Below are 14,760 nucleotides of genomic sequence, written 5' to 3'. Positions count from 1 at the left end.
GTGAATGTCACCTGCTTATTCCTGGGCTTTCACCCAGAGGAGAAACCTAAGCACTCTTTCTAGTGCAAGGTTCAAAATGGCCTACTGTGGCTTGAAATGACCTCAGAGGAAGGAGCTGGACTAGGAGACAGGAGAAACAGGACTGGGTGCTGCCCACCTGGCTATGGGACTTTCGGCAATCTTTTAGCCTTCTTGGGCCTCAGTTTCTGCATATGCAAAGTAAGGCAACAAACTAAATAATCTCTACCAATTCCTAGTTCCTTATTTCTGTTTAGAAGGGTCTAAATCTACACTCTTGGAGAAACTGTTACGATGTATGTATAAGGCCAGGATGCAAGCCTGCTACCCTTGCTGGCAGTTCCCACAAGATGAGAGAAATGCACCAGCCACAGCTGAGAACATGAGTAGCACAGTTTTTCCATCTTCATACTCCAGTGGGATGTCCAAGCACAGCTTCCTACAGTCATTTCTTCAAGGGAAGACTGTGTAAAGTGTTCTAATAATGGATAGAATTCAGAGTCTTGAGAATCTGGAGCCTGCCATGCTAAATCAACTGTTACTTAAAAACCTCACTTTTCCATAAAGTTTAAAGCCTTTACAGAAAAGCCACCTTGCTTCAGGTCACCAGCGTTCATGTCAAAGACCAGCTGGCTGGGAAGATACTTTGGTCACTGAGACCACCAGACAGTCTCTCTGTCTCCAGACGAAGAAAAACCTGGTTCCACAAAGATGTCCACATCGATTCTGGGAAGGCATTTCTCCCACTCAGATTTCATTAGTATGAGAAGTCATTTCTTAGAACCTACGCCTAGATACATTTAAAGATCCTTTTTAAAATTCTGAATGAGTAGAGTCACACAATTTATTTAACTAGCCCTCTTTCATCTCTAGATTCCAAATATTGATTCTCTCAATTTCTTAGCCAGAAGCTAACCGAAGAGACTGCTTTCTACATTTTCAGAATGGGTTTAAAGGTATAAATCTGGGAGGTGAGTTGCCTAAAATAATCAGATAACTCTTTTTTTCTATAGTTGTCGCTCACTTCCCAATTCTTCTGATAGAGAATAGCCATTCACTCTGTGAAGAGCTTCCCCCTGCCTGGGTGACAATGAATGGTAGCAATGCTATGGCATTCACTCTTAAACACTGCAAATGACGCCTAAGAAAATGTCTTTCTAAATGGTTACAAGTATCACTCCCCTTCAAGTCATTCATACGCCTGTAAGTTCACTGGAAAGGACAAGGACAGATACTAAAGAATATTGTAAAAGTAATTCATGTTGGCTGTGAACGGCGGCTCACACTTGTAATCCCAGTACTTCTGGTGGCTGAGGCGGGTGAATCCCTTGAGACCAGGAGTTTGAGACCAGCCTGGCCAACATGGCAAAACCCTGTCTCTACTAAAAATACAAAAATTAGCTGGGTGTGGTGCCGTGCGCCTGTAATCCCAGCTACTCAGGAGGAAGGCACAAGAATCACTTAAACCTGGAAGGCAGAAGTTGCAGTGAGCCGAGATCACGCCACTGCACTCCAGCCTGGGTGATAGAGTGAGACTTTGTCTCAAAAAAAAAAATAAAAACGTAATTCATGTTTACTCTGCTTTGTTTCCAACTGTTATTACTATTGGCAAGAATTCATTTCTGGTTGATTCCACAGCATGGGACTTTATGGAAGGAACTATTCACTATGACCTACATGATGATTCATTTGCATCATGGCACAGTCAATTGAACTATACCACAAATGAAGCACAATGGCCAGCTTCAATATAATGGTTCATCCCACAGAAATAGAACACAGGCTTCCCAGGATGAAAAGATATCTCACCAGGGCAGCTAGAGGTGCCATCCCTTCAGCCAGAATATTGACAACTTTGTTCCAGAAAGATGACATCCTGCTGATTTTGAATTTTGTCAAAGACTTTGGGGTGCTGTACAGTTAACATCAAAGAACATCTCCCAACTCCATTTCTTTTCTGTCATACCTCGCCTATACACGCACACAAAATACATGCAAACTACTGAGGTCTAAAGAGAAACCCATGGGTGATGAAAGTCGGCGGGAATAGAGAGAGAGCAGGAAAGGCTAGCTCTCAAACAAATAAGCCAACATATGTTTAGACTCAGGCACACAAGAATAGCCGCATACCAGTTTCAGTGAGGAAGTCCCACGAGCAATGATACCAGCAGGAGGGATGCTGTGTGCTAAGTAATTTGATTTAGCCTTGTCTACAAAATTCAGATAATCCAATTCACTTCCTTGTCAGATTCAATCTCAGGTGATATGGACGAGGGCCCCAAATGGTGCCACCCTCTTTTCATTTCGTGACTTAATTTCAAGGTCATGCTCTTGGACATGGTGGTGGAGATAGTGAAATGACTAAAGGTTTGATGCTTTAAAATTTTCCATGTAACAAGCAGCATACTTCTACAGTGGGTACAGAACACATTTCTACAAGTTAACTAGAACTAATCTTTGGCTCAAAATCTTGTTAAAAACACCCACTACTAAATACTTTTCCTGCCCTAAATCATTGAACTTCAGCACACACAATCCCCAAATTGTCGTAACAGCACTTCCAACATGCTTCTTTGTCCACGTTTGTCCTTAAGGCCATGTAAAGTCTGTCACTGCTCTAATCAAAGGAATGTGTGTAGGTTCAGACAGGTGCTGACCTTTCTGCTTTCTAGGACATTTAATTATAAGACCGGGACATTTGCAAACTGTCTCTGTGAATAATTCAACTCCCTTTAAAACCTTGGTGAACAGGACGGGGCTAACCTGAAGCGTTTGGGAACTCACTCTCTCCCCGCTCATTTAGATTTAGAGGGATTTCATCCACCCAGAAAGTATCCAGACTCTGCATCCCTTTGAAAAATGGACTGGAGAGAGAATGAGAAAAGAGCTTATAGGAAAATAAAAACCAGGAGTGGCAAACTCCTGCCCAGCCTCTCCGGGGCAGGGAGCGAGTGGCCCATGGCAAATGAATTAGTGCTTTCCTTCCCAGGGCATTTGCATTTTAACAGAAGGCAAATATTGTGCCAAAGAAGTGAAGCTCTAAGTGGAATTTCCTGCATGAGCCCTGAAGAAGAAGCAAGGTCTTCTTGTGAGCTGCTGTCAAGTACGGCACATCTGGGCGGGGGCTCAAGGGAAAGCTGGAGGTGCTGCTTGGCCGGCCAAGGCTTAAGGGGGTTTTGATCTCCTTCCTTTCCAGTAGTCTTAGGCACTTAGCCTTGCCTTAAAAACCAAAGGGATGTAGAGGAGTGCTTTGTGAGCTTTTCCCCCGCCTCCCCAGGGCATAGTATAACTCGTGAAAACACACAGCGAGTAACACGCATCCCAAAACCCCAGTGCAGTTTCCACCTCCCTCTCCAGGCGCTGCTTCCTGAGCGCGGCACAGGCCTGGTGAGTGGTCTGGCCTCAGCCTCATCCCAGCTGGTGGCGCTTTGTGCTGTGCGAATGGCTAAGAGGCACAGGAAACACTTCCACAGACAGATCCCTGAACCAGGAAACATTCCTTCCCCTCCCTGACCCCAGGGCAGCACCGGGGTGTGGAGAACAGTTAATCACCCTGAAAGCAAAACCTCCAGTCAAACATTATTAACAAATAGCTACCTCAAAGCTTTGCCGAAAAGAAACTTGTGCTTTCTCTCTCTCTCTCTTTTTCTTTTCTTTGTAGCAGCAAAGGAATCTAATAAATATATACTATATTCCAAAAAGAAAAACAAAAAAATCCAAAACTATTTCCCTATCTTGAAAGTAAACCTGCAACATCATCTCAGGAAATATTCCCTTATTGCTCTTTTAGGAAAAAACACATGAACAAAGAGAGAAAAATTTGAAGTGTATTACATATTTAAATCTGGAAATCGCCAAAGCTTGGGATTAGTAATTCCGTGTTCCTGATACAGTTATTCATTTCCCGCTACTCCGGAGATGAACAAAAGCCACACTTGGGAGCCACTTTCGTGTCACTGCTTTGAGGTATGAACCACTACCAGCCACCTACTTTACATAAACATCTCACATGAGACTGTGGTGTGCAAATAAATTCTGAGTCTTTAAGAAAACTTTTCAAGACATCCACTTCTCTGGGCTGGCTATTCCGCCCCCACTCACGCGTCCCCCTTGCTCTCTGCCCTTCCTTGCCCTGCTCTGTACCTCCAGAGGCTGGCCCCCAGGGAACACACCACCCTATCTCCCTAATTTTGGCCGTCTTGAGGCAAGCACCAAGCTCAGAATGCAGGAGGAAGCCGGGGTATTGGTGTCCTGCCCACTCCCTGCTCTTTCTCTCTAGGGCTCCAGGAACACTCTTTCCTTCCCTTGCCCCTTTAAGTCTGGGGATGATAACAACTTCCTGCTATTGCTTGTCCTGGGGTCCTGCAATATCCCATGGACTGCCTTAGACTGACCTTCACCTCTGCAAAGAGTTCCTTCATTAACGTTTCTTGACTTGCGCTGAATGAATTGGATTCTGCTTCCTGAGTGGCCCCTGCTAAGCCCTCTACACTCTGTTTTCTTCCTCCAGACAGGGGAGGCAAATCTGTCCCCAGATCTGTTTAGGGTGCTTGGGTAGAATTCATGGTTTGTAACAAAGACAAATGTAGAGGCAGGAGAGTGCTGGCATCTGCCCAGCCAAAATCTCCAGCAAGGAGGGTGCCTTTAGCTTCAGAATGAAAAGACAACCTGGTTGTAAGTTTTTGTCACCTCAGGGATCCCCAGAGTTGACACCCACCTTCCCATTCCTGAACATCAGGACATGAGACAGAAGACTTTTTAGAAAATAGAGTTTGGGGATATTTTCCCCCTTCTTTTAGTTTCCTCCAGTGACTGGTGTTTCCAAGCAGGATTCTTTCCTTAAATCCCCATCTAACCCCTAGCTAAATGTGGCACAGTAATGAAGGGCTTCATTTTCTCTTTGTCATCCTCTCACTCCCTCTGGGATTTCAGCTTCTCTCTGGCCACGTGCCCTAGAGGCCCATCAGGGGTCCCACTTCCAGATGCTAAACTGTCACTGCAGCGCTGTCTGAGGACAGCATGGTCTGAATGTGCACACATCACTTCTGTGTGATGGTAACATCACCAGTGCACACCCCAGACTTGTTAACTTCCTGCCCACTGATATGGACAGGAGGCAGGGAAATACTGGGTAGAAGGCAGCAGTCCCCAGTGAGGGCCCCACTCTCAAGCCTGGACCCACAGCCCAAAGTGAGAACACGCATTCCTGTTTTCCTTCTCAAATGTTGCCTTTTCCAAAACCACTCTGGCCCACACCACCCCCCATCCCGTACCCATAAAAACTGCAGGCTCCACTGGTAGTGGAGTAGCAGAGAACGAGAAAAGAGAAGAAGCAGCCTGACGTCGCTGAGAAGCAGCTTGAGGTAGGACCTCAGAGAAGAGTGTGGCCAGTGACGGCTGAACCCCATGGGAAGACCACCTTCCCACTCCATCCCCTTTCTAGCTCTCCATCCTGCTGAGAGTCACTTTCATCAGCAATAAAATCCCCTGCATTTACCATCTTCAATTTGTTCGTGTGACCTGATTCTTCCTGGATGCCGAACAAGAGCTAAGGATACAGCGGGCTGTCACACCGAGGAGTTAAATGCTTAGCCATCTGTGGACAGCAAAACTAAAGGAGCACTGTAACACACGCCCTCTGGGGCTCCAGGGCTTGCAGGTACTCCTCTAGAAGCTGCCTTGGGGCCACACAGAGTTCTGCCCCTGCTGGCACCCAGAAGTACTCGTCCTGGCCCCTGCACAAGCTCACCTGCGTGCTCCCTCTCCCGAGAGGGGCTGAGAGCCGTGGGCTGAGTAAACAAGCCACCCTCTTCACAAGTCCCATGAAGGGGTCAGGGAAAATTTCCTGTTTCAACATCAGTAGATCTTGTTCCACTGGAGAACAGTTCACAGCCACTAGGGAGCTAGTCTTCCCAACAGACCAGAACATCAGCAAAACAGACTAAAATTTTTACTAGTGGAATTAGAAAGTCAGTTAGGGTGGGATGCCTCACACCTCCCGTTAAAGAGAAAATCTTATGGACTGTTAAAAAAAAAAAAAGTTACAATGCAAGAATGACAATTGGTTCATTTACTATCTGGGACACAGATAACAGCTGTATATATTCTGAGTTTATTTTACATAACTGAAAGACATTTTCCTCTGTCTCCCCAGCTAACATCTTCCTGCATGTATAATGTCAAAGTCACAACCCAACAATATTCTCAATGGCAAATGATCTCTCTTCTCTTCCTTCTCCTAATTCCACCTCATCCAGCCTCACCATGCCTGCCTCCCTATGTGCATCTTCCTAACACTCTTTTTCTCCTGGAGCAGAGCACTCAATTCCCCAACCCTGATGGCCGTAGGCTCCAGCTTCCTTGCCAGTCACAGCTTTGAGAAGGAAACGTGTGCAGCCAGTGGTGTGGGTAAGTTTCCACGGCCTCCTTTGGAGCTGCTTTCAGCTTAAAAATATTTTCTACCTCCAGATTTTCCAAAGCAGTCAAGGTTATGGGTGAGAGAGCCTTTTTGATCTTTCTGGGCCAAAGGATTTGCCCTGGAGAACAATCCTTATTTATTCAGAAAATGTCGGAGGACAGCACAGCTGGGCTGCCCTAGACCAGGCTCCCAGGGAGGATTAATTATAATTCACAGATGCCCTCAGGCAACTTCCCCTATCGTTCAGCTCTGAGGGCTCTGGATTGGCCAGTGAGGGTGAAATCTGCAATCACAGTAACATGACGGGTGCCTGGGAGGGGAGTTTTCAAAGGGAATTTAAAATTTCAGACTTAAGATTTCTCCTGTCATTATGTAGTCAGTGAGCCAAGTGCCCATGTCCAGGGACACCACGAAGCCAGTGGATTATGGAAATAGGCGGAAACCATTACACAGTCAAGCATGGAATGTGCCCTGCGCAGGATGCCAGGCAGTGCAGGTGGGAATAATGGCTCTCACATTAGGTCTGATCTCGGGCCAGCCAGGAACTGCCTGTGGAAGCTGGAGCATAAAAAGCAGGCACAGCATTTGTTGCCGTGTCTCCTTCCCACCACTGGTTCTTACTGACAGAAAAATCATGAAGCTGCCCCAAACTTAGGAATCGGCAAGGCAGCTATGCTGGGTGCCAACCCTGCTCCAGATGAGGGTATCAGAAAGCCCCAGTCGTCCAGACTCCATAACGCGCCCTGGAGCAGGCCGGATGCAGTGGCCGCAGCCCTCTGGACACATGTGGGCAGCCCACTCCAAACGCAGGGGCCACAGACCTCTGGACACATGTGGGCAGCCTACTCCGAATGGTCTCATCCCCATTTTGCTGTTTGTTGTCAGTCAGCTTATGGGGGTGCTTAATGATGAACAGAGGGGCTCTTTCATGGCAATTTATACTCCTCCATCAAAAGCTTTGGCCTTTGCTAAAAGAATTTAAAATGAGACTGTATTTACATATAAATCAGGAAAAATGACTTGCATCTATGATGGATTTTTCACCCCAGGATCTCAGAAGGCCTTGAAACCTGGAGCTTCGCACACCAAAGGTTGAGTCCTGTTAGTGGGTCACAAAATTGAATCTGTGGGGTGTGACAATAATGGCATTTTGAAACCTCAGAATCTATCACACATGGAAACGAGAAGTATCATTGCAAGAAAACAACATTCAAAATCTTCCACTGCAGAGGGCCATGCCACAAGTGGAAAGAACTCTGAGGAGAAGTCACCAGATGTGACCTCTCCCCCAGTTACCTGGGGACATCTATTCTGGAACATGGGTGTTCCCCTAACAGACAAGGGCAGCTTTTGACAGCCTGTGTGAGGGCAAGGCAGTGAGGGGACAGTCTTAGCCCCTGACCAAGAGGCAGCAGCAGACCCAGTGATGCCACTGCACAAACTCAACATCTTCTCCTGCCCTGGCTTACCTGGTGTTCCCACCCTCTTTCTCCCTGCCTTCCCAGTGAAGATCTGGAAGAAAAAGTCTTTACTTCTTATACTAACTTCCTCCACTTCTACCCACCCTTCTACCCACTGCAAACTGGCCTTTGTCCCCACCATTCCACTGGCATTATTCTGGCCAACCTCACTAATGCACTTTCTCTTGGCAAGTCAAATGGCTTTCAGACATCATTCCACATGGCTTTCCAAAACTCCTTGATAATAACTTTAGCAGTGGAAAGAGCCATCACTGATATGCATGTTGTGTGCATTTACTGCTGAGCACCTGGTGCTGCACACTCTCCTAGGTATATGAAGTACGTGGTCTCACAACCATTTTTTAGGCCAGTGCTTTGATTTTTTAATTTGGAGTCAGGTGGACTGGAACGCAAATCTTGGCACTGCCATCTTCCAGCTGTGTGACGCTACTCAGGCCTTCTAAGCTGAGTTTCTGCCTCTTGTGCTTGGCTCTCTACCCCAGGCCTCCTGCTTCTCTAACTCATCTGCCTTGGTCCCTTCTACTTTCTCCTCCTGCTCTCCCAGCACCTGAAATGACCTCCAAATCTATCTCCTTAACTCTGGCCTCTCTCCTAAACACCAGACATGTGGCTGTTTACTGGCCTCTCTCACCTGCGTGCCCCACGGGTATCTAATATCAGGAGCGCTGAAAGTGAACTACCTTTCCCCAAAAATCTGCTTTTCCTCTCACTGTGCCTCTTCTGTGTTGGTTCTTTCACTTATTCATTGAAATATGTATGCAGGCCTACAAGGTGCCCACCACGATTCTAGGCTCTGGGAGCACCTACAGCACCACAAACCAAGTCCCACCCTTATTTCAGCGGGGAAGACAGACTGTAAACAAAAGTGTACATAATGTCAGGTAGTGAAGTGTGCTGCGAAGTAAACAAACACGTGGCAGAGGATTCGAGGATGACATGTGATGGGATAGGCTGGCCAGGGTGCACCTGTCTCCCTGAGGAGCAGAGGAAGGATGGAAGGGGTAGCAGTGCTTCTGCTCCTACAGTTGTCCAAGTTGTGAGCATCTTCAACTTTGCCCCACATGTCCTACTTTCCCATAACCCATGTCTCTCTTACCTGTTCTCTCCCCACTGTTCCTACCTGGCTCAAGGACTCAACACCTCTCAAGGGCAGCGCAGCACCGGATTTTGGTCTTTTACATTGGGCCTCATCTCACTATCAGAATAATCTTTCTAAAACACACATCCGTGAATGTCCTTGACTTGCTGAAAACCCCTCCCTGGTGTCCATTTCCTACAGGCATAAGTTCCTGACCTCAGCAGAGTTCAAGTACCTCGTTTTCTGGTACCTCTTCCCATGCCCACTGTCTCTCCTGCCACATTCCCCAGGGAACACTCTGTATTCTTCCCCACATCCCTGCCTGAGCCCAGGCTGTTTCTTTCACTCCAAACACTTCTCACAGCCCAGTCCCCAATTCCTAGGCATCCTTCTGGGCCAAACTGGATTAGTGAAGCCTTCCCTAACTGCCCAGTCAGGTCACTTTTCCCCATCTTCCAGTTGTTCTCTGGAGGTGCCTCTGCTGTATTTATAATACAGTGAAGGGCTGTAAGCATCTGCATTTCACTCGTTCAATACACATTGTTGAGCGGCCCCTGTGCACTGGGCTTCACTGTCAGTGCCATGGACACAGCTACAAATAAGGCCAGACCAGTTCTTGGCTCTCACAGCGGTGATGCTCTGGTGCAATGTCTCCTCCATTAGGCTGGGCCCATGCATTCAACACAGCTAACAAATCCCCATTTTGTGTCCAATATAAGGTATCCCCCTGGGAGATCCCAAGGAGACAGAAAAGAACGAGAGAGGCCACTTGACGCCTGAGGGCGCCTGTCCCATGTGCAGAATCTTATCCATGATTTTTGGATGAAGAAATTACGGGAATTATTTTTATTCCCATTTTGTGGTAAGAAAAGAAAGAAATAGAACAATTAATTCAATTAATTCATATGTTGTAAACAACGAGCTTGATTGCCAGAATTCCAGATGAATTCAGTGGAACACAATTATCTTTGCTCTGAATCACAAGAGGCTTCTTTTCACTCCATTTGCAACACTTCCTATTTGCAAATTTAATATAAAGTATAGATAAAAGAATATGCCAGCAAATTCTGCTGTTAGGCAGCGGAACAGCTCCACAGCTCAACACCTGGGACTGGCCATGGTCTGTCATTGTCATTCAAATTAGGATAGTCTAAGGACTAAGTCTGTTGTGTTCTAGGTACTCCCAGTGCCTAGAATAGTGCTTGGCATCTCATGGGCACTCATAAATATTTCAATGAATAATGAAAGAGCAAGCAGACAGGGAAAAGCACAATGAGAAGATGATCATCTTTTCAAGGAGAGGCAGGTAATTCACTCTTGGTCCTCTTGAGTCTTAGGTGCCCACAGGGCATGCAGGCGAGGAAGGTAAATAGACAGAGAAATGTCTGGGGGTGTCAGATAGTACCTCCCAAAGAAACACTGAACAATTCTTTGAGGAAGTCATTTTGTTTGAATAACATTACTAGACATATGACCTTCTGTGATAAAAATTTTACATTCTGCACAAAAGACATAGCTTTTTACACTGAAGAAACAATGTGATTTGCAGAAGAATAAAATGAAAAAGAACTAACAAAACAAAATGAAACAAAACACAAGAATCTAGAGCATCAAAAACAGAATTTTAAGCCAGGCTAAACCAGTATCACTTGGCAAAGACTGAACCAAAGATGATGAACCTGAAAGGTCAGATCTTCGGGAATGATTTTTAGACTATAATGTGGTGAACATCTGAAAATTATCTAGGATTTAGTAAGATTTTTGATGAACTATTCCATATCTCTTAGGTCGTTTTGTGCTGCTGTGAGAATACCACCAACTGGGTAATTTATAATAGACAGAAACTTACTGGCTCACTGTTCTAGAAGCTGGGAGGTCCAAGATTAAGGGGCCAGCACCTGGTGAGGGCCATCTTGCTGCCCATAACCTGGCAGATGGCATCACATGGTAGAGAGAGAGTGTACAACAGAGGTCCAAGCTCATTCCTTTAATAAGGAATCCACTCATGTGATAATGGCATTGGTCCATTTACGACCAGAGCCCTCACGGTCCAGCCAGCTTGTGGTATTATGACATATATATATTTATATGGCATATATATATATATATATATATATATATATATATATGTCAGGTAGTGAAGTGTGCTGCGAAGTAAACAAACACGTGGCAGAGGGTTAGAGGATGACATGTGATGGGATAGGCTGGCCAGGGTACACCTGTCTCCCTGAAGAGCAGAGGAAGGATGGAAGGGGTAGCAGTGCTTCTGCTCCTACAGTTGTCCAAGGCAGAAGTTTTGTGAGCATCTTCAACTTTGCCCCACATGTCCTACTTTCCCATAACCCATGTCTCTGTTACCTGTTCTCTCCCCACTGTTCCTACCTGGCTCAAGGACTCAACACCTCTCAAGGGCAGCGCAGCACCGGATTTTGGTCTTTTACATTGGGCCTCACCTCACTATCAGAATAATCTTTCTAAAACACACATCCGTGAATATATATATATATATGTATTTTTTTTTTCTTCCATGGTTCCTGGCTCATAACTCCTAACATCCTTGGGGTCTCTGAAGTACTGTCCTTTGGGTGTCTTTGTTGAGTAGGTTCAGGGTGGGGCTGGTCACCAGAAAGACCAAAGTAGGATTAGATAGTTAAGACTTTCAGCCCCAACCCCCAACCTCCAGGAGGGGAGAGGGGCTGAAGGTCAAGTTGATCAGTATAGCCGATGCTTTAATCGATCATCCCTAAGTAATGAGGCCTCCGTAAGAACCCAAAAGGACAGGGTTTGGAGAGCTTACTGACAGCTGAATACATGGAGGCTCCTGGAGGGTGGCCCACCCAGGGAGAGCACTCAGGGAAAGGAGGTTCTGCACCCTTCCTGCATTGCTCACACGATGCATCTCTTCATCTGTATCCTTTGTAATATCCTTTATAATAAACTGCTAAACGTTGGTGTTTCCCAGAGTTCTGTGTGCCGCTCACGCAAATTAATCAAACTCAAAGAGGGAGTTGTGGGAACCCCAACTTGAAGCTGGTCAGTCAGAAGTCCTGGAGGCCCAGACTTGTGACTGATGTGTTGGGAGGGCCAGTCTTGGGGACTGAGCCCTCAACCTGTGGGATCTGATGCCATCTCCAGGTAGGTAGTGTCGGAGTTGAATTGGAGGAGAACCAACTGGTGTCTGCTGCTTGGTATGTGTGGGAAAATCCCCCACACCTTTGGTCACAGAAGCCTTCTTCCCTGTTGATGATTGCTGTTGTGGTGCGAGAGCACTGGTTGAGAGAGCTGTTTTTCCCACACGCACCTCTTAAATGTCCCACCTCCAACACTGCTGCAAGGGAGATCAAGTTTCCAACACATGAACTCTGGGGGACACATTCAAACAAAGCACCGTCCACACACACCCATGTATGGTCAGAGAGTGGGTTTCACACTGGCCATGTGTATTTATAGACTCCAAATGTTTATACTCTTTGATCCAGAAATACTACTTCTAAAGCTGTATCTTAACAAAATAATTCAACTATGTGCACCACAGGAGTCATGCAAATATTATGTGAGAAAGCAGAAAACTGGAAAATAACTATAAATGTTTAATATTTAGTGAAGAATAAATAAACTAGGGTATATTCACAGCATGGAATATTATGTAACCATCACCCATATGAATCTGACAATTCAATAAAAACACAGAGAAAGTCTATGAAATAATGCTAAACTTAAAAGCAGAATATACAGTAATTACGGACACTGCACCTATGTAGAAAACATTTGAGGGGAAAAAAGGAAAGGCTCCCAAGTGGTAGCAATAAGGCAACCAGATTATAAATTATTTTTCTTTCTAGAAGGTTTGCTTTATTAATGATTATAAAACATAATTGCTAACACTTATGGGGAGCTTTCAATACTAAGCACTTCACATGTTCATTTCTCTTTATAACAACCCTATGAGATGGATACTATTAATACTCTTATTTTACAAGTAAGAAAATTGAGGTTTAAAGAGACTGAATAACCAAAATCACACACAGATTAGATGGTAGATCTGAGGCTAGTTCTTGACCTGGCTCCTATGAAAGTCCAGGCTTTTAATCACTACATTATACTTCTATTTTTTTCAATTAAAAGATGTATTGTTTTAAAAATAAGCCCATAGTACAATCGAATGGCATTTCCTTTATGATGAAAAAAAGTACTGAGACCTTAACTGGATTGGCTCTAACGCTTTTAGAAATCAGTGTGGCGAGGAGTGGGAGACAGAGAAGGAAGCCAATGTAGGAATGGCAATGACTTGGGATAGGCAGAGGGAGGAAAGACAGAGACCTCCAGGGCACCCACCTCTCCCGGGGCCTTGTTTGCATAATTCTTGGCAGCCTCCTGGAGTTCCATGGCCTGCTGGATGTACATTTTCCCAGCTAGGATTTCACTTTCCAGCATCGACAGCTCTTTCGATGAAATGGGCCAATTCAACCGCTCTAAAGCCTGGTTTAAAACTGTTTTGTTTTCCAAGTACTGTATTGGTTTGTTTGCATCTAACCTAAAAAACAAACAAACAAGCAAAAAAAGAGAGGAAGAAACAAAAAGCAAAGAAAATGACTATAATTGAAAAAATATGGTAAGATGGTTTCCTAAGAAATTCTCCACTGAGAAACATCTGTTGAAGCTAGTGTCAGGTGTCAGATGACAGCATCATAGCCATGCCCTCTGCTCCATCAGGACTTTGGTAGCTTGCAAAGGTTAGAAATAACCATCTCTGTGAATTGTGGTAGGCATTTTTCCTTATTATCTCATTAGGTTTTCTGATTTTAAAGAAGTATGATACACATAAAATTTTCAGCAGTTTTTTTCTCCGTATTTGGAGCCTAACATCTGGCAGAACCAAACATGGGCTTCAAAGACATTTCACACAAGTATGCCTAGCAGTGACTCTGAAAAACAAAGCAAAGCAAAACAAACCCAAATATTTGCCTCAGTGCAGTAATTCTTATACTAGCTCATTTTAGCTATTTTTATCTCCTTTCCTCTTTGCAAGCCTAAATAAGTCTAAACTATTTGGCTTTGCTGTTTTGGTACATAAAGAACAGAAGCCCGACTTTCTATGGTTGATAAGCAGGCTGTGGGACTCCAGAGGAAGCTAGTGTGGTGTGATGGCCCAGGTCCTGGATTCTGTTTCCAGTCTGAGCTGCTTCTGAGTCAGACACTGCTGGAACGGAATTGGTAGGGAGAAAGAAAACAATTCATGATTATCACTCTTAATTGCTGAAAGCATCACTTATTCCTTTAGATGTTGGATATTGGAAGACAACAGTCTAAACTCAGCACAATCACAGGACTCCACCCACAAACAAACTTGTACCCAGAAGACAGCAAAACATTCTTATTGGAATGATGCCAGCAAGATGGTGGAATAAAAACCCAGGCCCTCATTCCCCTACAGAGACACTGACTTAACAATATATGAACCAAATTGCCTTTGCGAGAATTCCAGAAACCAATGAAGAGGCTGTGGCACCTTAGACAAGTACAAACCCAAGAAGAGCTGCATGAAGGAGAGTAAGAAAGCTTGTTGCATTTTGCCTGCCCTAACCTCTCCTCCTCCCCAAAACAAGGTGATGCAATTGGAAGAAAACTCCCCAATCTTGGTTTCTTCTTTGGAGAAGAGAGTGGAATGCACATTCAAAATTCTTGTGTTTTGGGGGACTTCTGAAGAAACAGGTTTCCTTCTTGCCTGATTCAGAGTGCTGATGAGAACAGTGGTATATTTTGCA

General features: G+C 45.0%; 1 protein-coding gene across 2 annotated transcripts in view; it reads right to left on the bottom strand.

The window, feature by feature from the left end:
• Positions 1-14,760, bottom strand: part of VWA3B (von Willebrand factor A domain containing 3B) — a 225,647-nt gene that overhangs the window by 28,924 nt on the left and 181,963 nt on the right. For both annotated transcript variants that reach the window (XM_030827864.1, XM_030827865.1), the window contains one exon: positions 13,331-13,529. In XM_030827864.1, coding sequence (XP_030683724.1) covers positions 13,331-13,529 — 199 coding nt within the window. The remainder of the gene's footprint in view (positions 1-13,330; positions 13,530-14,760) is intronic.

Source organism: Nomascus leucogenys, chromosome 14 (assembly GCF_006542625.1).
Source record: "Nomascus leucogenys isolate Asia chromosome 14, Asia_NLE_v1, whole genome shotgun sequence".
NCBI classification, from domain to species: domain Eukaryota; kingdom Metazoa; phylum Chordata; class Mammalia; order Primates; family Hylobatidae; genus Nomascus; species Nomascus leucogenys.
Note: the sequence above shows the minus strand (reverse complement) of the source record. Positions and strands in the feature narration are given on the sequence as shown.